This window comes from Brassica rapa, chromosome A01 (assembly GCF_000309985.2).
Source record: "Brassica rapa cultivar Chiifu-401-42 chromosome A01, CAAS_Brap_v3.01, whole genome shotgun sequence".
NCBI lineage: Eukaryota > Viridiplantae > Streptophyta > Magnoliopsida > Brassicales > Brassicaceae > Brassica > Brassica rapa.
The window spans coordinates 22,782,360-22,806,682 of record NC_024795.2 but is presented as its reverse complement, the minus strand read 5'-3'; the positions used below and the strand labels follow the sequence as shown (position 1 = coordinate 22,806,682).

Below are 24,323 nucleotides of genomic sequence, written 5' to 3'. Positions count from 1 at the left end.
GAATCTTTATTTTAGAACTAAAGAGGTATAATGCAAAAGCAAGAAACTAGTCATCAGAAGATTAAAAAAGCCATACAACAGTAGATATTTCAGTTTATCCAAAAGGATTACCACAAAATAAATTTCTTTACTAAAGTTTTTAAACTAAATATTTCAGTTTAGAAATAAATTTCATTACTAAAGTCATCAATATATATTTTCAGTTTATCCAAACAAAGTTATGAAATATTAGAAAAAGAGAAAGATATATGTTTAAACTAAAATATTTTCTTGTAAAAGTTACAAACTATGATGTGCATAAAATGAACCAAGTAGAATTTTGACCAACCTAACCTTATATTATATCACATCCAACGCATGAATTCTCATTTGATATATATAGAAAAAATATTCTAACCTTATAACTCATGGGATATTTTTACAAATTCATTATTTTATCAATTATATCATATTTTGCATTGGTCTAACTTGAGATTGATTTTTAAAACTAATTTATCGTGTTTATTAGTTTATATATTTTATATTGTATATTGGACTGTATTCTATTTGTTGGCATGATTTGAATAATTTAATTTTCAATGATGTCTTAGATGACTTTCAGTAAATTTATATATGTTACTATTATTTTAGTTAAAAAACATAATTTCTTATGGAAAACTATTAAATTTATATTTTTATGTATTTAACTAAAAACTTCATCAATTTTTTTTAAAAATAATTACAATTTAAAAAAATATTATTAAAAATATTTCTAATAGCAGGCGATTGGAGAACATATTTTAAATTTCAGATTTAGTAGCACTAAAATTTAAAAGAGTTTTCAAATTTATATGTGAATAATAAAAAATTGCTATTTAAATATAATTACTTCAAATTTTGTATTGAATAGATCTTATTGATTTGCCGGCTTTACAAATATTTTCTAGTATTATTACACTTTCAAAGAAAAATACATACTTTATCATTTTCTAGATTATAAGGTTTGATTTGTTGAATCTATGACTTTGTGTTTTTTCTTTCTAAGATCTAGACTTTGGCTTTCTTAACTGTGGTTTTGAAAGACTATAAAGAAGGTATCGTATATATTAGATAATGGATCAGGTAATTAACAAATTATCTACACAGTATTAAAGTGAAAACAACTTATAATTGAGCAACATATATGACCGAACCAATTCCACTTAAACCGAATTGGTTTAGTTTTCATCATGTCCACCAATAACTGCATCATCTGGAATGTAATTTTTCCAGAACCAATGTTGCTTCCAAACTCTTCCCATCTCTTCAATGGGAACACCTCTGGTTTCCGGAAACAAAAAGTAGATGAAGATGGTCATGATGGCAACCATGCCTGCAAAGAAGTAGAAGAGACCAAACTTCATGTGACAAAGCATTGTCAAGAAGAATTGACCGATGAGGAAAGTGAAGAACATGTTGACTGAGACGTTGATGGCTTGTCCCGCTGGTCTGATTTCCAATGGACAGATCTCACTGGGTACTAACCAACCCAATGGACCCCATGACCATGCAAATCCAGCAACGTACACACATATGAAAACAAGAATCCAGTCTGCTGTTGCTGGTGTCAAGGTCCCGGTTCCTGTGGTTCCGAATTTTAAACCGATAAATGAACCAACAAGAATCTGAAAATATAAACAAAACATGCATAAATCATATGTATGACTTTTTTTACGAAAAATAAATAAAGAAGTAAATATACACCCTAATAAATTACATATTATTTTCAAGAAACTATTGTTTTTTTTACAGTTTCCATGTTCAGTTTGTTATGACTTTTAAAAAGAAAAAAAGTAATTTAATCATCTAAATATTTAAGAAATTATTATGGTCCTTTAAAAAAATGTGTTGTTAATTTTTCATTGTTTTTATCAAAAAACACACTTTCCATATGTCTAAAATATTTATGGTCCCCTAAATCTCGGAACCGGCTATATTTATGATTGTTGTGCATAGAAACGGATTAGAGTGGAAAAGCTAATGAAAACACAAATAAAGAAAGAAAGAATTGAAGGCTATGTAAAAATGATTTGTATACCTGACATATGAACATTTGAATGCCACCTTCAAGAAAAAGAAACCTTCTTCCAAATCTATCAACCGAGTATAGGGAGACAAAGGTCGCGAGCACGTTAACTACACCGGTTATTACAGCCGACATAAGAGCAGCATCATCTCCAAAACCAAGAGTCTTGAAGAGAACAGGGGCGTAGAACATAATGACATTAATTCCAGTAATCTGCTGGAAAAAGGGAATGGCCGAGCAGAAGACTAAAGCTGGTCTGTATTTGCTCTGCCTGATGTTTTTCCATGGATGTTCTACCTTTTTAGCAGCTTCACATGCATCACGTATATCTTGAAACTCATGGTCAACGTTTTCTGTTCCTCGTACTTTCTTCAACATTTGCTTTGCTTCCTCGTATTTTCCTCTCTCAAGCATTGAGTTTGGTGTATCGGGCAAAAAGAATGATCCGATCACCATAAGAATTGCTGGAACAGCTGCTAAACCTAAAGAAACCCTCCACCCATTTTTAGCCATATTAGATGTTCCATAGTTGATCAGATTCGCCACCAAGATTCCAGACGTAATAGCCACCTGGAAACAAATGTTTAGCGCTCCTCTTATCTTTGCTGGAGCCATTTCCGAGAGGTAAACCGGAGTAGACTGAAAAGAAAAACAATTATTATTGAGAATCAGCCAAGACAATATACATATATACATGATTTTATTTTTGTGGTCACAAAGTTCCGGACCAATGGTCTATATAATGTTGCATGAGGCATATCACATATTTAGATGATATACAACAAATTAAGACCTAACCTGATTAGCAAATCCCACACCTACACCGAGCAAAAGTCTACCGATGATGAGCATTGTGACATTGATGGCAAAGGCGTTGATTAGTGCACCGGTGAGGAAAGCAAGTCCACCGGTAAACATGGAAACCTTTCGTCCATACTTCCTAGTAACAACCGCAGCCACAAAGGAAGCTGCCAAAGCTGCTAAGTAGAGAGAAGAAGTAAACAATTGGAGCTTTTGGTCATCAAATTTGCAGTAAGCCGTCTCGTGCTTCGCCTTTACCCTCTGCTTCTCTAATTGTGGGAAGAACTTGCTAAGAAACTCATCCATTGAAGTCACACCTCCTGAGATTCCAAGGTCATAACCAAAGAGGAGACCTCCCATGGCCGCAACCATACATGTTATGACAACGAAAACTGTGACTCCTCCTTCATAATCTCTTCTACCACTTCCTCCTTCTGACACAAAAGCTCCTCCTGCCATTTTTGTTTTTGCTTTTGTGCTTAGAAGGAAGGAAGGAAGGAAGGAATGGTGTGGCTTAATTTGAAAATGGGATTCACTTTGCGATTCTTTAAATACATAATTAGGGGTTGGATTACGTGTATTGTGTAATAAATTTTGATCTTATCTTTGTTTGGCTTACGATTAGGAGAAGTAGCTTGTTAGTAACAACAGTTTGTTAACGTTAGACACCAAGTTTCATGCAAGTTTTTACTGTAGTTGACTATTTGTTATACCGTTTTTTAAGACCTATTTATCTTTTCATTTGTATAAAATTATAAGACAGTATATATTCATAATGATCATGAAAAGTAGAATATTGGCTTTTACTTTCTTACAACTGTTCTTGTTGTGCTACTAAATAGTCTTTTTTAGTTTTTTGTTCTTTAAATAGCTTTCATTTAATGATTAAATAAAAATTAAATCCTCATTTTATAATTTTAATTAATTATTTATTAAATAAGAAAATATTATAAAATTCAAAATGATAAAATCAAAGATAATTTTTTCGATTTTTTTTTCAAAATCTGTTATCAATTTTTCTTGAAAATTTCTTATCAGAAATTTCCGTTTTAATTTTTTTTTTATTTTTCAAACATATTTTTGGGCTTTTTTCAAATATGACCTAAAATTTCAAGTCAAACACAAAAATAACCATGCTTTTTTTTGAAACTTTTTTTTCCCTATTCACCCTAAAATTTTGAGTTATTCACGAATACCATTACATTTTTTTTCTTTCTTTTTTTTGCAAATGATTCTTTTACCTTATCATCCTCATCTTCACCAATTTTTTTACAATATTGTCATTGCCATCAATAAACTAACCACCATGAGCAACAAAATTTGAAGCTCTTAATGCACCCAAGTTTCGATTACTCTTCATATCTCATTACTTATGCACACAAATCACATCTCTTTTCAAATTCATCCAAAAAAACTAAGATTTTGATTCCAAGCTTTGTAAGGTTCATAGAGACATTGAAGCTCATGATTCGTGGTCATTAACGACTTGGTAGATTTTGTAGTGAAGTTCTGGGTACTTGGAGAAGTAAAACAAGTAATCTCACAGGCTCAAGATATGAAATCTTTTTTTTTCTCAAATCTGTTCGCAAAGACTTTCAGAAGACTTCGGGAAGACTTTCAGAAGAGTTCGCTAGATATGTTCTCCATCAAGAAGACTTCTCTAAAAGTCTTCTAACTTTCCTTTATTAAGAATAAAAAAGAAAAATATTCCAGAGAAGTCTTCTACTTCTCGAGAAGTCTTCTCGGATAAATAGGTTAGTTTTGCAATTGACCGATGTTTGTCAGAAATTTGACTTTTTATATAAAATTTCTCGGAAAATCTTCTCGGAAAAAACTTCTATAGAATTCTTCTGAAAGTTTTCCCGAAGTATTCTCATTGTCGCAAGAAGTCTGCGTGGGTTACTTTTGTAGTTGAAAAATAATATTGAAAATTTAATATTAATGAAAAGATCTCGAAGAAGAGTTTTTTAGAATTCTTCTCAAATTTTATTCCAGGTTTTGGTCAAACCTTTGGTTACGAGAGAAGACAATGAGAAGACTGAGTATATAGTCAATTTCAAAAAGTATTCCAGGTAGATTTCTTGCGACACTGAGAAGACTTCTCTAAAAAGTCAAATTTCTGACAAACTTCAGTCAATTGCAAAACTAACCTGTTTATCCGAGAAGTCTTCTCTGACATTTTCGAGAATTTTTCAACTTCAAAATTAAGCCAATATTTACAAAAGAAGGCTTCTCAAGATGTCTTATGTAGAGTAGACTTCTTAAGAAGTTTTCCTTCATAAATTTGCAATTGCAAAAATGACCTAAATAGAAGACTTCTTAAGAAGTCTTATACGTCAATGTTTAATAAACTTTCATTTTCTTTACAATTAAAACGACTTTTTAATATTTTCTTATTAATTCATGTGTTTTAGTCAATTTTAGGGCTTCTGGATGAAATTCTTAACTTATTTGGTGATAATTATGAGATTTCATATATTTATGTTTACTAATGTTTCTTGTTAATCCGAGAAGACTTTTTAAGAAATCTTCTCTAGATGACTTTTGGAGAAGTCTTCTATGTAAGATTTTTAAAAGTGTTAAGTAACTTCAAGGTATGCTTTTAACTTTCAAAAGTGTTAAGTAACTTCAAGAATATCAAATCGTGTGGTTTAATGTGTCTCTTTAGATTATAAGGTATAATTTTTAACTTACATGAGATTTAAAATTTCAACTTTCACTTAAAATTCAAGTTTGACCTTTTGTGAATTTGACTAAGTTTTATCGTGAAGTCTTCTCTCTTAGTTTTTGTAAATTTGACTATGTTTTTGTGTTATTATGTTTTGTTATGAATGGGTAGAATGGTTTAAAAAAATTCTTGGTATGTTGTATCGATAACTTCAATAATGTCAAGTACTTTGAGAAAAACATGAAAATATATACCAAATTCTTTTGATTATCATTTCTTCAAGTTTACAAAAGAATTCACAACTAAAATAATACACATACAAATCATAAAAATAGACCATAAACAAAACTATTACACATGGAGATAGATATAATTCCTCCACATAGATAAGCTTGGACTCCACTTGACATCATTCTTTTGTAGCACCTTGGGCAGAAGACTTCCAGAAGTCTTCTAGAAGTTTTTCAAACCATAACCTAATAAAATTACTAACTAGATAGAAAAAACAATTCATTAAACTTAAAATCAACTTATAAAGCGTTTAATATACACAAAACTAAACACATGTAGATCATTTTTTTAAAAAAAAAGTTAAGATTCTAAAATTAAACCCTAAATACAAACAATACTATAACATATGTTACTGAACCCTAAACCAAAGTCTTCTAGGAGTCTTCGAGACTCCATAATCAAATAACTAAGCATAAACTCTTCTTTAAACTTAAAAGAAACTTAAAAAGTGTTTAAATCAAGTAATTTAGATAGTCACAAAACACATATATGTCAAACTAAAAAAATATTGAAAAGATAATATTTCAAAATCTAACCCTAAAAATACCAACAATACTACAACATATGTTACCAAACCCTAAACCGAAGGCTATCATGACTCAATCTAGATTCATTCATCTATGTTAAAAATAATTTAATTTTAGTAAAACTAAATTTCCATCATTTAGAAATGTTTATTAATATATGATTTTGATTTTTTCTCTTTCAAAATAGTTTTTTATAAAATTTATTAATTACTTTTAGGATCTAATACATGAGAAGACTTACCCTAGAAGACTTCTGGAAGACTTCAATTTAAGCGAGAAACCTAAATTCTTCTAAAATTTAGGCGGGAACCCTAAATTCTACTAAAATTTAGGTGAGATATGTCAGAAGACTTCTGTGAGTCTTCCAGACCCTATAATCAAATAACTAAAAAAAAAAACACTTCCTTAAGCTTTTAAGATACTTTAAAAGTGTTTAAATCAAGTTATTAGATAATCACTAAACACATATAGGTAAAAAAAACAAAAAAAAAAAACAAAAGATAAGATTTCAAAATCTAACCCTAAATATACCCACAATATTATAACATATGTTACCAAACCCTAAAACAAAAGACTATCATGAGTTAATCTACTTTCACTCATCTATGTTGAAAATAATTCAATTTTAGTATAAATAAATTTACATCATTTAGAAATGTTTATTATTACATGATTTTAATTTTTTCCCATTCAAAATAATTTTTATAAAGTTTTTAAATTATTTTTAAGATCTACTAAACGAGAAGACTTCTTTGTAAGTCTTCTCACGCGGAGGGTTATAATGGTAAAACTCAATACATGTTTTTTGTTTAGTCATAAAGAGGTTGTTGTAATTTCACTAGCCTTTTGGGTTACTTTTGCATTTGATTGAATTTGGGGTACACTTTTATATTCAAAATCAAATTTTGAGCCATTTTTGGCTATTTCCCCTATTTTTTTAGGGAAAAAATATTTCTTTAAAAACTTAGAAAAATATTTAACGTGTATAATAACTCCTAATTCATGAATGTCTTCATAAATATGTAAATAGACTTATTAAATAAAAGTTGTACATAAATTTAGAAGTTTCTCCTAAATGTGTATGTTATCTTATGTATTTGATGTATATGCATATTTAGGAAAATATTCTTTAGTATATCATTTTAAATAACTTACGAAAAATGCTTATAAATATGTATATTATCTTTATAAAATTTGGATATCAAATATAGGAAGGCCTTTCGAAAATTTTGGCAAGATGTTATACATATTTAAGAATATCTGACTAAAAATATACATATAATTCATGTGGAGTATTGTATTCATAAAGGTCTTACTATATAAGCATTTAAATGTATTTTAAATACATATTTATAAAAAAATCCTAAATATTTTGAAAATTTTATACTTACTTATCAATATTTTATTAAATCTTAGAATGATATTGTACTTATTCAGGAATGTCTTAATAAACTCAAATTCAGAAGGATATCGTACACATTCGAGAAGGTATTCCTAAACTTTTTGGGGGAAATTACATGTTTACCACTTTCATGGTACCACTTTTCATTTTTACCACCACTAAAGAGACATTTTCAAAAGTATCTTCTTCATTAAGTGGCAAAAGACTCTTATGTCCTTGTTATTTATATATATAATAAACCATTATTTAAATAAAAAAATAAAAAAAAATAAATTTTTTTTTATGTTTTCGAATTATACTTTTTCAAATTCGAACTTTTTTATAATTTTTTTTTGAAATTTTTTTTTTCGAATTTTTTTTTTATTGTTTTTTCAAATTTCTTTTTGAAAAACGAAAATTATATTTGAAAATATTTTTTTTAAATTTTTTATATATTTTAAGTGTTTATTTATATATTTATTAGAATCCTAAATTTCACATTCCAAAAATCCTACCCCACCCCTCAACTCTAAACCCTAAGTATAGATTAGTTAACCCTAAGGGTATAATTGTCTTTGCCGTTCATTAAAAGTGAGGGTAAAAGTGGTTAGTGTAAACATGAAAAGTGGTACTATGAATGTGCTATTTGTGGCAATTTCCCAACTTTTTGTTGATAAAAATCTTTTCCAAAAAATGTGAAAAACAAATTGAAAGGAAATTCAAAAAATCAAAAATATATTCATTTCCAAATTTTTATTAATATTTTTCTGTTTGTATATATATCTATAAAGTATGAGTATAATTATTATTTACCTCCTTTTTTTGTCATCAATTATTATTTACCTCCTTAATGCAACCTATTTTGGTTATTTTGATATTTGGAAACTAATTTGTGATAAAAACTTTTTATTGCTATTCTAGTGTACTTCTCTAAATATATGATTAAGATAAAAATATATTATTTTAATATTTTATATTTTAAAATCTCTAGAATATTATTTGATACGTCAATTTCCTATATGTTTTGATCACACTAATTCTTACTATTCATATTTACTGAGGTAACCTTAGTGAACTTTAAATATTATATCTGATTGCCTTTATTAAAAATTATTTACTAATTCAGTTAATAAGATTTTAATTTTTAGTTTTCTTTTCAATATTTCCAAAATAACATATATATAATAAAAGGAAATTTTATAAAATAAAAGACGAAAAATATATTACAAAACAAAATTTTTTATTTTATAGATATATGAGCATGAAAATATATTATATTTATAATATGATTTCACAAAATGGAGAGTTTACAAAAAACCATCCTACTATTAAAAAGAATTACTCATCTCTTCAAAATATACTTTTAAAAAACTAATAAATATATATATATATATATTAAAAGTAATTTAAATAACATAAATCAAGATATCTTTGATGAATTAAAATATTCATAATTACAATTTTTGAGATGGTTTAGTCATTTTTACTTAAATTTGTTTTGTTAAATTATTTATTTTGATTAAGATTTATATTTTTTTTATCAAACTACATAAATAAAAAATATACAAAATTAGATTAAATTTAATATGAAAAATTAATTAAGTCTTCATTTTTTTGGTTTATAATTTTATTGTATATTTTTACAACCTAATAGACATATAATAATATATAAAACAATATAATTTTTATGTTTAATATTTTACAATATTGTAAGTTTAAATTTTTATAAATAATAATGTAAAATTATTTAAAATTTATAAAATATATTTAGTTATTTATAAATATTTTTATTTAGTCATTTGATTTCAAAATTTTATCGGTTATATCCGTTTTTGAAATTTTGTATTCATCCTTATTTTAGGTTTTTTAATATACTTTCTACAAATATACATCAAATTGTACCCAAGAAAATACGAAAATATAGTTTACATATTTAAGATGAAGAACTCAACTAATGCAATGAATTAAACTAATCAAAATTTTCTTAACTAAAATAAAAATAGTATACTTCAATCTGAAGAAATAAATGATTTCAATATAACCCAGAATATGAGTAGCCGGAACGATCCAAATTGTTATACCCAAAATCAAAACTTTAACTAAAAATAATAATATATTCTTATTTATAAGTATATTATATTTATTTTTATACATATAAATTATGTAAGGGCTCAAACATATATAATTGAAATTTAAATATTAAAAACTGTTACAATTAAGTTCATATGTAAAATTAATATATATATATATATATATACACATAATTTTTTGATAATGTTATTTATATGTTTATTTATGTAATTTTAAATCGATCAATACTTTAGTTAATTTTTATTTGATTCTCTAAATAATATATATTAATTTATATGTAATCTTACTGAAATATATCAACAAATCCAAAACAAAAACCCTTAAGCTATGAAATTAACGGTTTAGGGCGTATGGATTATTGTTATGGGTTTAGAGTTTATGATTCCTGTTCTAGGGTTAGAGTTTATAATTTACTTTTGAGGGTTATGGTATATTGCTAAGAGTTTAGACTTTAAAGTGTATGATTTTACACATCACCAGTCATTTGAAATAATCTGGCTATTAAAGTATATGTACTTGAAATGTTATATTCTAACCTCTATATATTATATCAGTCGGATATATAACTGCATAATTATCTTGTTTGAGTTTATGGTTTAGGCATTATTTTTTGGAGTTTTGGATTCATTGTTTAGTGTTTGAGTTTAGTTTTTACGAATAATTTTTATGGTCTGGAGTTTACTGATTATTGTGTTAGGTCTAGAGCTTAATTAGGGTTTAGATTTATCTTTGTATGGAATACTGTTTAGGGTGTATTTGTTAGGGTTATGATTTATGGTTTCATTGTTAGTATTTAGGTTCTAGGAATCCTAAACCATAAACATATAATCATGTTGTATTTTAATAACTTATGAATACGAATACATAAACACCCGACTGATATCTGTCGTAACCGATAATGAGACACAACTGGATAACATTTTCTAGAAGACTTTTGCACATTACTAAGCACACAAAAACCATCAGGCAAGGTAAGATTCGTCTACTGGATGGGTCTGATGTGAACTTCGTCAATGATACATTTAACATGGATCTAAAAAGTTGGTATATAGATTATTAGAAAATAGAAACGGATGAAAACTTTATAATAGCGATTAATATTAAAAAGTCAAATGACAACTATATCATCCAAACGACTCTCTTCGCTGACTTTCTCTTTATATAGAATTGAATTTATCACTTATATATTAAATGAGAAACATTACAAGTTTTTTTTTCTCTTTCTCTATCGCTTTCCCATAAGTACATCACTTGTTGAATCGATAGAGAACCTTTTCTTCTGTATCAATATGAATCCATTATGAATCGATATTATTGTGCTAGTCTTTTCTGTTCCAGTAAGAGTAGTTGGAGGACTAGCTTGTAAATCAGCTGTTAGGGGCAAGGCGATTGACCAACGGGAGAAGCCAACTTCGTTCCTCGTAACACAGATATCAGATATTAGGCAGGGGCTGCGGTAGCTGCTGAATCTTCTACTGGTACATGGACAAATAAGCTGCTAGTGCTTGAGTAAGCGGCGTGAGACTCCTTCCTTCTTTTTTTTCAAAGAAAAAGAGCATTACAAAGATATTAGACTCTCGGATGAGACTAGGGGGCCACCGACCGTTCGAAGTGGCATTTGTAAGTGTTGCTGACTGTCATCACTAAGATAATTCTAAAAATTCTTAAAAAAATAAGTTGGTCCACATAAATATATATTATAAATTTTATTAAATTAACTATCAAATTGATTAGAAGTACATTTTATTAAATTAGCTATCAAATTGATTAGAAGTGCATATACAAAATTACCTAATATGATTAATATATATATATGACAATTAATAATTTTGAATAATAAAAATTTGATAATAGTTTTTGTATCCTCCATCATTTTTCGTTTAATATATGTTATTAAAAAATTAAATAATCACATTAACCATATAACAAAAAATCATTTTTTTTTAATATGTTATATTTTGAATGTTCAAAAATGACTATAAATTACTAAAACTTTTAAAAGTCTTACAATGAAAATTTTTGTGAACAATGGTTTTATTTATTTTTTGTTATAAAAAGATACAATTGATCATAAAATCATATGAATATGAAGTATCATTTGATATATATTCAGATTAAATATATATATGTATAAATTAAACTATATACCATTAAAATAAATAAATATGCTAATTTCAAAATTTGCATTGAAAAAATGTTGAGACCTGGATATTTTAATTTTGAAATTTGCATTGAATTTTAAAAAATGATTATAAATTACTAAAACTATTAAAAATCTCACATTAAAATTTTTATGATTAATGGTTTAAAATGTTTTGTTACATAAAATATACAAATGTTAATAAAATCATATGAGTATAAACTAGAAAACTTTAATTAAATATTCATGTTAAAATATACTAAATTAATATTTGGGGGTAAACATTTTAACCGCATTTTGGAAATGTTTTTAAAAGTATTTAGGAAATAGAATATTAGAGATTAAGTAAATCTAATTGACTATTTGAGAATCTTTAGTTAGTAAAATATGAAAGTTTGTAATATTTCAAAAAGAAAATTGCAGATATTTGTAGCTATCGTTAGCCTATATTTAAATGTGAATAGTTAATAATAGACTAATAGTATAAGTTATGAGAAATATATAAAGTATAGTTTTTAAAAAAAATATTCTACCTAGAATCAAGTTAGATGAAATTTTGTGATTCTGTTTTAATAGATCATACATATTAAGATATAGGTGATGTTAATAAGGTAAACCAAAACCATTTTGAGCAGATAAATGGTAAATAATTTTTTATGGAAATATAGTGAACACACCTTCCCCTTCTATATCACATTATTATTAGTCTGAGTGTTTTTATTTAATTAAAAAAAATAGTATACTTAATTTATACATAATCTGTCATTTAAGATTTATACATGCTTTAAGCAAGAAAAAATATTTATACAAGTAATGTTCATGCTTAATTCGAAAACAATAACTGAGCCTATGGATTATGTTGTGGATTTAGAGTTTATGATTCCTGATTTACGGTTAGAGTTTTATAATTTTCTTTCGAGGGTTATGGTATATTGCTAAGAGTTTAGAATTTAAAGTTTATGAATTTATGTCACCAGTCATTTGATAATAATCTGGCTATTAAAGTATATGTACTTTGAAATGTTATATTCTAACATCTACATATTATATTAGTCGGATATATAACTGCATAATTATCTTGTTTGGGTTTATGGTTTAGGGATTATTTCTTTGGGTTTAGGATTCATGATAGTGTTTGAGTTTATGCTTTTTTAATTATGTTTATGGTCTAGGGTTTACTGGTTATTCTGTTAGGGTCTAGAGCTTAGGGTTTAGATTTATCTTTTATGGAATACTGTTTAGGGTATATTTAATAGGATTTTGATTTATGGTTTCATTGTTAGTATTCAAGTTCGAGGAACCCTAAACCATAAACATATAGAGTGTGATTGGGTAAAACGAGCGTAGAGAGAATGAGAGTAAAATTAGTGGAAGAAATGATATAACAAAAAATTAAGACTAGCGCAACAACCCATAATTGAGAAACATATATGCCCAAACCAATTCCACTTAAAACTAATTGGTTTAGTTTTCATCATTTCCACCAATAACTGCATCATCTGGAATGTAATTTTTCCAGAACCAATGTTGCTTCCAAACTCTTCCCATCTCTTCAATGGGAACACCTCTGGTCTCCGGAAACAAAAAGTAGATGAAGATGGTCATGATTGCAACCATGCCTGCAAAGAAGTAGAAGAGACCAAACTTCATGTGACAAAGCATTGTCAAGAAGAATTGACCGATGAGGAAAGTGAAGAACATGTTGACTGAGACGTTGATGGCTTGTCCCGCTGGTCTGATTTCCAATGGACAGATCTCACTGGGTACTAACCAACCCAATGGACCCCATGACCATGCAAATCCAGCAACGTACACACATATGAAAACAAGAATCCAGTCTGCTGTTGCTGGTGTCAAGGTTCCGGTTCCCGTGGTTCCGAATTTTAAACCGATAAATGAACCAACAAGAATCTGAAAAGATAAACAAAACACGCATCAATCATATGTATGAATTTTTTTTACGAAAAAGAAATAAAGAAGTATATATACACCTTAATAAATTACATATTATTTTCAAGAAACTATTGTTATTTTTACAGTTTCCATGTTCAGTTTGTTATGATTTTTAAAAAGAAAAATTAATTTAATCATCTAAATATTCAAGAAATTATTATGGTTGTTAATTTGTCATTGTTTTTATAAAAAAAACACACTTTCCATATGTCTAAAATATTTATGGTCCCCTAAATCTTGGAACCGACTATGTTTATGATTGTTGTGCATACAAACGTATGTTGTAATGATTAGGGTGGAAAAGCTAATGCAAACACAAATAATGAAAGAAAGAATTGAAGGCTATGTAAAACTGATTTATATACCTGACATATGAACATTTGAATGCCACCTTCAAGGAAGAGAAACCTTCTTCCAAATCTATCAACTGAGTATAGGGAGACAAAGGTCGCAAGCACGTTAACTACACCAGTTATTACAGCCGACATAAGAGCAGCATCATCTCCAAAACCAAGAGTCTTGAAGAGAACAGGAGCGTAGAACATAATGACATTAATTCCAGTAATCTGCTGGAAAAAGGGAATGGCCGAGCAGAAGACTAAAGCTGGTCTGTATTTGCTCTGCCTGATGTTTTTCCATGGATGTTCTACCTTTTTAGCAGCTTCACATGCATCGCGTATATCCTGAAACTCATGGTCAACGTTTTCTGTTCCTCGTACTTTCTTCAACATTTGTTTTGCTTCCTCGTATTTTCCTCTCTCAAGCATTGAGTTTGGTGTATCGGGCAAAAAGAATGATCCGATCACCATAAGAATTGCTGGAACAGATGCTAAACCTAAAGAAACCCTCCACCCATTTTTAGCCATATTAGATGTTCCATAGTTGATCAGATTCGCCACCAAGATTCCAGACGTAATAGCCACCTGGAAACAAATGTTTAGCGCTCCTCTTATCTTTGCTGGAGCCATTTCCGAGAGGTAAACCGGAGTAGACTGAAAAGAAAAACAATTATTATTGAGAATCAGCCTAGAAAATATACATACATGATTTTATTTCTGTGGTCACAAAGTTCCGGACCATTGGTCTATATAATGTTGCATGAGGCATATCACATATTTAGATGATATACAACAAATTAAGACCTAACCTGATTAGCAAATCCCACACCTACACCGAGCAAAAGTCTACCAATGATGAGCATGGTAACATTAATGGCAAAGGCGTTGATTAGTGCACCGGTGAGGAAAGCAAGTCCACCGGTAAACATGGAAACCTTTCGTCCATACTTCCTAGTAACAACCGAAGCCACAAAGGAAGCTACCAAAGCTGCTAAGTAGAGAGAAGAAGTAAACAATTGGAGCTTTTGGTCATCAAATTTGCAGTAAGCCGTCTCGTGCTTCGCCTTTACCCTCTGCTTCTCTAATTGTGGGAAGAACTTGCTAAGAAACTCATCCATTGATGTCACACCTCCTGAGATTCCAAGGTCATAACCAAAGAGGAGACCTCCCATGGCCGCAACCATACATGTTATGACAACGAAAACTGTGACTCCTCCTTCATAATCTCTTCCACCACTTCCTCCTTCTGACACAAAAGCTCCTCCTGCCATTTTTGTTTTTGCTTCTGCTTAGAAGGAAGGAAGGAATGGTGTGGCTTACTTTGAAAATGGGATTCACTTTGCGATTCTTTAAATAGATAATGTGATGACACTATAATTAGGGGTTGGATTACGTGTATTGTGTAATAAATTTTGATCTTATCTTCGTTTGGCTTACGATTAGGAGAAGTAGCTTGTTAGTAACAAGATTGGTTGACACCAAGTTTCATGCAGAGTTTTTACTGTATTTGACTGTTTGTTTATACCGTTTTTTTTCTAGACCTTATTTATATATATTCACTTGCATAATATATATATATATAAGACTGTATTTTTTTTTTGTAACTGACTGTTTTCTTTGTCTGTAAAGTTTCTTTTAAGAACAAAAAACTGTTTTCGACAATACTCAAATATTGAAGCTTTGTCATATTACTAATTCAAACAAAATTCAAAATAGTAGAAACTACTCATATAACTATATGGTGGATAAAGTAAAAAAACTTTCCATGAGTTTTCAAGTTAGAATCGTATTTAAAAAAATATTCAGTGAGAATACATTTGGTAGAGATCTATGCCATCATCAAAAAAAATATGGAGCAAAATAGAGATGGTGACTGTGCTGTGAATTCGTAAAAACATCCCATGAGTTTTTAAGTAATTAAGAATCCATTTTTATTTTTATTCTAAATATTCAAGAGCATGGGAAATTGAGAATTCGTTTGTGGTGGAGATGCTATAATACAAGTTTTGGTTTGGTTAATTTAAGCATCCTTCTTTTTTTTAATATATTTTAATTATGCTATTATAAATTATGAAAATATTATATAGACAATTTTGTGGTTGATATTATAATTCTTTACTTGTTTGTGTATTTTTAAAGAAATTTTTTGAGTCAGAACATATTATTTTCTCTTTCTTTTTATAAAAGAAGAAAACTTGCTTTCTTTTTTTGAATATTTTTTTAATACCAAATATATCGATTTTTGATCCAAACGGGCAATCAAAAGAGTACCTCGGCCGGTGTACTGAAGAGAGAGAGAGAGAGAGAGAGAGAGAGAGAGAGAGAGAGAGAGAGAGAGAGAGAGAGAGAGAGAGAGAGAGAGAGAGAGACTTTAAACTGAAATATTACGTTTTATAGAAGAAGAAAAAAATGTTTTTCTTTCCTAATTGTATAATTACTTCTACCTAGAAAGTTTAGCAAAGAAATTTTTTATTTGGTAACCATTTTGCATAAACTGAAATATCTACTGATGAATTTTAAACCCATTGATGCCTCGTTTCTTACTTTTGCATTCGAACTCTTGAGTTCTGAAATAGAGATGCACAGAAATGTTAGATAAGAGTACTTTAACATAAGTCAAAACTGATGATATTTTATCAATATTAATATCCAGAACTTTCAAGTGTTCATGCATTTGATGATATTTTATTGTACATAGGTGTATAGGTAATTGTGTTTTTGTTTTGAAAATATAAAAAATCATATGTTTTTTTAATTCGTATGCATAAGTCTAGAACGACCACTAAAATTAAACGGATGAAGTATCTTTTTTCAAAAAGAGTTGTAGTTAGAACATATTTCTCCTTTTAGATGTTTAATTACTTTTTTTGAAAAAAAAAGTTTAATTACTTATACCTAGAAATTTTACTAAAGATGAGGTACTTCAATTACTTAAAAAAGGTTACTCCTTTAGGATAAACTGAAATGTCTATGGATGACTTTTAATCTCCTTATGACTTGTTTCTTGCTTTAGCAATAGAATTCTTTAGTTCTCAAATAAAGTGTAAGGAGACGGTTTAATAAACCGGTTTGGGTTACTATATATATAAATAAAACGGTGTGGCTTAAACTTCTTCTTGGTCAATGCGTGAGCACCTGCTTTCTCTTCTCCACCTCCTTCTGTAGAATCATGATTTTAAAATATGGCAAACTGAATAATCTCATATATATTAAAAAAAATCATTGTCATTTATTGGTTTTACACTACATTGAACACATGACAGTCTCACATCAATTTTAATTTGAGTACGCTGATATATCAGTCTCACAGTCATTTGACAATTAATGTGTTCACGTACTAACTTTTTAATTCTACCACAAACAATTTAATGTTTTTACACTAATTTTTTTTAAAAAATTAGCTCAGTTTTAGTGCTTGCACTTTTAACATTTGAATTAGTGTACTGAAATTCTCTCCGTATAACTACTGAATAATATCATTTTGAAAAAAAGAAAATAAAAAACAATTCAGATTCACATCAACTAAAATGATGGAATGAGAATGGTTTTAGAAATTGAAAGTTTTGTATCTTGCCGAACTTAGTCATTGTTGAGGCTTCTGTACACGAAGACAATAAATAATTGTGATTGGTTATGAATTAAAGTAAAACATACCACATAGAAAGTCAGATCTTTAGTTAAGAGAAATATTGTTTTCTTTATGGAGTTTTCATATCAGACCAAAAATTAGAAACATAATCAGATTGCAAGAAAAAATAAAAAATCAGAAAAGTTTTAAAAGAAAATAAAATTCCTAAAATCGATTGAAAAGCGGAATTCAGGTGCTGGGTGAAGAGATCACATTATTTTCCAAGCAACTCTAACACTTTTCACTCGATTGTATAGTATTTTTATTATATTTACCAAGAGTATTTTATAAGAAAATAAATGGTATTGGTTTTAGACTACGTCAATTTTGCCACATGCTCAAAAATATTGACACGATTCTCAACCATTTTATTGGTATTTTTAAAGTATAGTCCAATAATTATGTATGTTAAATAAACCGAAAATATTTGTTTTGCATTTATTTGATTTTGTATATTGGTAAAAGAAAGTAAGTCTGTGTAAAACATCTTGATCCGAAGAAACCGAACTAAACTATATTTGAAAGCAATATTAAACACAAAATAAACTAATTAAGTACTCAAATGGATGTAAAAGTTTAAAATCCATATAACCATACCCAAATCTGATTCAAACTAAAATATTTTGGATACCAAAAATATCTGAATCGCAATTATATATTCAAATATGTTAATTATTTTAAATTGTATACCTATTAGATATTCAAAAATATGAAAATATCTAAAAATTATCAACATAATCACAAGTAAATATCTAAAAATAACAGAAACTGTTCAAAATACTGAAAATATGTATTTGTTCTCTATCTAAATATTCAAATTGAACTAATTTTTATGTAAATTTAAATATTTAGTCTTACATTATTCAATTTTTTGTTTTATATTATTTTAATATTAAGTGTATTTGGATTTTGTTAAAAAATACATAATTAAAATGGGTATCCGAACTCAAATCCAAACCGAATACGCAATGATCCAAACCAAATACAAACCAAAATTTGTAAATATTCGAATATGTTTTAAATTTTTAACCCTAAAAATTTGGAATCCGAATAGATTAATTGAATCTGAATGGATATATGAATGCTCATCTCCAAAAAAAATTATATAACAAATTCCATAGTACAACATACAATAAATAATCTAATAAACTATTTCACTCTGTGCATAATGCAGATTACTACCTAATTATTATATATAAAGAAAAGTTAGAATGAAAATATAATAATTGATACTGAAATACGATGAAAGAAAATTTTATGTGAAGGCTAACAGATTTGTTTAATTTTTTAATTCCTAAAACTGCTACGGTATTAAGTTAATACTATTAACACAATCAGAATCCCAAATTACACATTGTTTATTTTGCAATACTTAAGAATAAAAGTTAATGTACCTAAAATCCGTGTTGTACCTTCAACTAAAAAGCCAGAAATAAAGAATAAAACTAAATTATGATCCGCGTTTTCTAAGCGTGGGATGCTTTACATTATGAAATCTAATAAAAATTTATCAGATGTTTTGTTCATGAATTAAAATAGACAAACCCGTTATTTAAATTCATCTCCTTTTTGATCGATTTCAATTAAATCTCTAATCCGTGTAGACCAAAAATCAATTTTTATAGATTCCATTAATTTTAAATATATATCTATATGGTATATTATTTGATATCTATTACTAAAAATATGTAGAAGCAACCACTGATTCAGATAATCAAATCGGAGGTATAAAATTAACACATATCAAAGAAGAAAGAGATTTTCAAGCACTACATGCAAGTTTTTCGGTCATGGTTATTGTGTTATGTGCATATATATGATTTATAGTCTTATCAAAATATTATAGAAATTATTTATGCTCAGAAAAAATAACTTCTACAAATATATTTGTATGTTTTTGTAAATAAATATATTTGTTAAAATATGGATAATTATTTAGTAAGAACACCAATGTTAAAATATGGTGGATACATTTATTACTGTTTTGAAAAGTATTAAGAGAGTGCAAGATTATGGAAATATATATTCTAAGTTTGGGATTTTTACAAAATAGGAAAGAAGTATTTATAGATTTTTATTTAATTTAAGTGGTTAGGTTATTAATGAAATGGTCCAATAAACATTTTATAGTATATATGTATAAATTTTATAATTTTCAGTAAATATTTTTTGGGGAAATTTCATGTTTACCATTTTCATGACACTATTTTTCATCTTTACCACCACTAAAAGGATATTTTCAAAAATACATTTTTCATTAAGTGGTAAAAGACTCTTATATTCTTGTTCTCTATATATATAATAAATCATTATTTAAATAAAAATTTCTTTTTTTATGTTTTCGAATTATACTTTTTCAAATTTGAACTTATTTATAATTTTCCTTTTTGGAATATTTTTTTTCAAAATTGTTTTTATTTTTTTCAAATTTTCTTTTTGAAAATCGAAAATTATGTTTAAAACTATTTTTTAATTTTTTTAATATGTTTTAAGTATTTATTTATATATTTATTAGAATTCTAAATTTCATATTCTAAAAACCCTACTCCACCCCTCAACTCTAAACCCTAAGTTTAGATTAGTTAACACTAGGGGTATAAATATCTTCTACTCTTCATTAAAAGTGAGTGTAAAAGTGATTAGTGTAAACATGAAAAGTTGTACTATGAATGTGGTATTTGTGGCAATTTCCTATATTTTTTTGAATTAATTTATCTTCGAAATGACTCAAGTCCGGCTACCACTTGATCTTAGAAGATGAGAGTCGACAAAAAAAATTTAAAGTAAACTTTACATGAATATAATCTTATGAAAATAAGATAATTCATTATATAACTCCTTCGTATCAATTTAACTTATATTTTATAGATTTAAATTATTGTATGAATTTATTTTTAATTTTTCATATTGGTCAAAATTTATTTTTTTATTATATAAACTAACTATATGTCATTCAACCCATCTCGTACTTGGTAAATATATTGTATTATTTTTTTAATTTTTTAATTTTATAATTTAAATATACATATTAAAATATGAAATTATTTATTAGTTTACATATCTTACCTTAATATTTGTTTAATAAGTTGAAGTATGTTGTAAAATTCATGAACATATCTTGTTCTGTTATTTTATAGTTTACAAAATAGTTAATAAATGGATTAAGTTTCTTTATATTTATTATTTGGTGTAGTAATTTAATTATGAATATAAATTATTATATATAAATATATATAAATGTTATTTATTATTCTATAAATAAAAAATGAGTTAATTTTGATGGCTTTAACACTATGTGTATTTTACAAAACAACATTTTATGTTTTTTTTTAATTGTGAACTTATATTGTGGTTCTAACATTTAAATTTATCCAAAAGATTAAACCCATATTTTATAAAAATGTAAATACTTATACATTTTTAAATGTAATCTAAGAAAAATAGATTAATTTCTTAAGTAGGGAAATTACACGACCACAATGCATTTATTTAATAATACAATCACAAAAACAAATGAAGACTACTATTATGTACTTAATACTTAACAAACATCATATACTCTTAAATATAAATATTAATTTATAACTATGAAAAAAAAATCTGCGCAAGCGCACATGTCACTGTAAATAAAGTATTATTGCAGAATTAGATGAACTAAACCAAAACATTTATATTAGAAAACTTAAACCAAACCCTTATTCATAAATAACCGACTATATCTCTTGAACGGAAAATTAAAGCCCATAATCGAACAGGAACCAAACCAAAAATCAAACAATACAATCTTTACGTAAACCGAAGTTTATAAAACATCATCAGATAATAAAATAAAAATTTTTAAAATATAAATATACATATAAATAATTCTGCTCAACCGCGCCGATCAGAATCTAGTTTAGCTTTAAAAAAATAGCCGAGTTGAATAAAGTAGCTAGAAGATCTAACAGATAAGGGACTTACAAGACCAAGAAAATGTAGAAAAAAAAAATGTAAATGAGTATAAAGAAGCATTGTATATATAAGACAATAAATCAGGTAATTAACAAATTATCTAGGCAGTATTAACATGAAAACAACTCATAATTGATCAACATATATGACCGAACCAATTCCACTTAAACACAATTGGTTTAGTTTTCATCATGTCCACCAATAACTGCATCATCTGGAATGTAACTTTTCCAGAACCAATGTTGCTTCCAAACTCTTCCCATCTCTTCAATGGGAACACCTCTGGTCTCTGGAAACAAAAAGTAGATGAAGATGGTCATGATGGCAACCATGCCTGCGAAGAAGTAGAAGAGACCAAACTTCATGTGACAAAGCATTGTCAAGAAGAATTGACCGATGAGGAAAGTGAAGAACATGTTGACTGAGACATTGATGGCTTGTCCCGCGGGTCTTATTTCCAATGGACAGATCTCACTGGGTACTAACCAACCCAGTGGACCCCATGACCATGCAAATCCAGCAACGTACACACATATGAAAACAAGAATCCAGTCTGCTGTTGCTGGTGTCAAGGTTCCGGTTCCCGTGGTTCCAAATTTTAAACCGATAAATGAACCAACAAGAATCTGAAAAGATAAACAAAACATGCATCAATCATATATGTGACTTTGTTTAGGAAAAAGAAAGAAATATATATATATATATACAACCTAATAAATTACATATTATTTTCAAGAAATTATGGTTCTTTTTACAGTTTCCATGTTCAGGTTGTAATGAATTTTTAAAAGAAAAAAGTAATTTAATCATCTAAATATTCAAGAAATTATTCTGGTCGTTTGAAAACATGTGTTGTTAAATTGTCATTGTTTTTTTTATGAAAAATACACTTTCCATATATCTAAACATGTGTTGTTGTTGTGCATGCAAACGGATGTTTTAGTGAAAAAGAGAGGAAAAGCTAATGCAAACACAAATAAAGATAGAAAGAATTGAAGGCTATGTAAAAATGATTAGTACCTGACATATGAACATTTGAATGCCACCTTCAAGGAAAAGAAACCTTCTTCCAAATCTATCAACCGAGTAAAGGGAGACAAAGGTCGCGAGCACGTTAACTACACCGGTTATTACAGCCGACATAAGAGCAGCATCATCTCCAAAACCAAGAGTCTTGAAGAGAACAGGAGCATAGAACATAATGACATTAATTCCAGTAATCTGCTGGAAAAAGGGAATGGCCGAGCAGAAGACTAAAGCTGGTCTGTATTTGCTCTGCCTGATGTTTTTCCATGGATGTTCTACCTTTTTAGCAGCTTCACATGCATCGCGTATATCTTGAAACTCATGGTCAACGTTTTCTGTTCCTCGTACTTTCTTCAACATTTGTTTTGCTTCCTCGTATTTTCCTCTCTCAAGCATTGAGTTTGGTGTATCGGGCAAAAAGAATGATCCGATCACCATAAGAATTGCTGGAACAGCTGCTAAACCTAAAGAAACCCTCCACCCATTTTTAGCCATATTAGATGTTCCATAGTTGATCAGATTCGCCACCAAGATTCCAGACGTAATAGCCACCTGGAAACAAATGTTTAGCGCTCCTCTTATCTTTGCTGGAGCCATTTCCGAGAGGTAAACCGGAGTAGACTGAAAAGAAAAACAATTATTATTGAGAATCAGCCTAGATAATATACATACATGATTTTATTTCTGTGGTCAAAAAGTTCCGGACCATTGGTCTATATAATGTTGCATGAGGCATATCACATATTTAGATGATATACAACAAATTTAAGACCTAACCTGATTAGCAAATCCCACACCTACACCGAGCAAAAGTCTACCGATGATGAGCATTGTAACATTAATGGCAAAGGCGTTGATTAGTGCACCGGTGAGGAAAGCAAGTCCACCGGTAAACATGGAAACCTTTCGTCCATACTTCCTAGTAACAACCGAAGCCACAAAGGAAGCTACCAAAGCTGCTAAGTAGAGAGAAGAAGTAAACAATTGGAGCTTTTGGTCATCAAATTTGCAGTAAGCCGTCTCGTGCTTCGCCTTTACTCTCTGCTTCTCTAATTGTGGGAAGAACTTGCTAAGAAACTCATCCATTGATGTCACACCTCCTGAGATTCCAAGGTCATAACCAAAGAGGAGACCTCCCATGGCCGCAACCATACATGTTATGACAACGAAAACTGTGACTCCTCCTTCATAATCTCTTCCACCACTTCCACCTTCTGACACAAAAGCTCCTCCTGCCATTTTTATTTTTGCTTTTGTGCTTAGAAGGAAGGAAGGAAGGAATGGTGTGGCTTAATTTGAAAATGGGATTCACTTTGCGATTCTTTAAATAGATAATGTGATGACACTATAATTAGGGGTTGGATTACGTGTATTGTGTAATAAATTTTCATCTTATCTTTGTTTGGCTTACGATTAGGAGAAGTAGCTTTGTTAGTAACAAGAGTTGGTTAACGTTAGACACCAAGTTTTATGCAGAGTTTTTA

At 28.4% G+C, this 24,323-nt stretch overlaps 3 protein-coding genes across 3 annotated transcripts; all 3 read right to left on the bottom strand.

The window, feature by feature from the left end:
• Positions 1–449: 449 nt before the first annotated feature.
• LOC103837353 (sugar transport protein 10-like) lies at positions 450–8,040 on the bottom strand. Its single transcript, XM_033292054.1, has 3 exons — positions 2,843–8,040; positions 2,057–2,683; positions 450–1,643 (listed from the first exon to the last, which is right to left on the bottom strand). Exons 1-3 carry the CDS (start codon positions 3,302–3,304, stop codon positions 1,197–1,199), a joined length of 1,536 nt encoding a protein of 511 aa, XP_033147945.1. The 5' UTR covers positions 3,305–8,040; the 3' UTR covers positions 450–1,196.
• A 2,971-nt stretch (positions 8,041–11,011) lies between these two features.
• LOC103836842 (sugar transport protein 10) lies at positions 11,012–20,121 on the bottom strand. The gene is made up of 3 exons (XM_009113139.2): positions 15,044–20,121; positions 14,262–14,888; positions 11,012–13,854 (listed from the first exon to the last, which is right to left on the bottom strand). Exons 1-3 carry the CDS (start codon positions 15,503–15,505, stop codon positions 13,408–13,410), a joined length of 1,536 nt encoding a protein of 511 aa, XP_009111387.2. The 5' UTR covers positions 15,506–20,121; the 3' UTR covers positions 11,012–13,407.
• Positions 20,122–20,174: 53 nt separating this feature from the next.
• Positions 20,175–24,131, bottom strand: LOC103836825 (sugar transport protein 10). Its single transcript, XM_009113121.2, has 3 exons — positions 23,617–24,131; positions 22,834–23,460; positions 20,175–22,439 (listed from the first exon to the last, which is right to left on the bottom strand). Exons 1-3 carry the CDS (start codon positions 24,076–24,078, stop codon positions 21,993–21,995), a joined length of 1,536 nt encoding a protein of 511 aa, XP_009111369.2. The 5' UTR covers positions 24,079–24,131; the 3' UTR covers positions 20,175–21,992.
• Positions 24,132–24,323: the final 192 nt, after the last annotated feature.

Coding starts and splice junctions, on each gene's coding strand:
- LOC103837353 (XM_033292054.1), bottom strand. CDS start 3,304: ATGGCAGGAGGAGCTTTTGTGTCAGAAGGAGGAAGTGGTAGAAGAGAT. Junction 2,684..2,842: donor GTGTGGGATTTGCTAATCAG/GTTAGGTCTTAA, acceptor TTTTCTTTTCAG/TCTACTCCGGTTTACCTCTC. Junction 1,644..2,056: donor TTCAAATGTTCATATGTCAG/GTATACAAATCA, acceptor TTATATTTTCAG/ATTCTTGTTGGTTCATTTAT.
- LOC103836825 (XM_009113121.2), bottom strand. CDS start 24,078: ATGGCAGGAGGAGCTTTTGTGTCAGAAGGTGGAAGTGGTGGAAGAGAT. Junction 23,461..23,616: donor GTGTGGGATTTGCTAATCAG/GTTAGGTCTTAA, acceptor TTTTCTTTTCAG/TCTACTCCGGTTTACCTCTC. Junction 22,440..22,833: donor TTCAAATGTTCATATGTCAG/GTACTAATCATT, acceptor TTATCTTTTCAG/ATTCTTGTTGGTTCATTTAT.
- LOC103836842 (XM_009113139.2), bottom strand. CDS start 15,505: ATGGCAGGAGGAGCTTTTGTGTCAGAAGGAGGAAGTGGTGGAAGAGAT. Junction 14,889..15,043: donor GTGTGGGATTTGCTAATCAG/GTTAGGTCTTAA, acceptor TTTTCTTTTCAG/TCTACTCCGGTTTACCTCTC. Junction 13,855..14,261: donor TTCAAATGTTCATATGTCAG/GTATATAAATCA, acceptor TTATCTTTTCAG/ATTCTTGTTGGTTCATTTAT.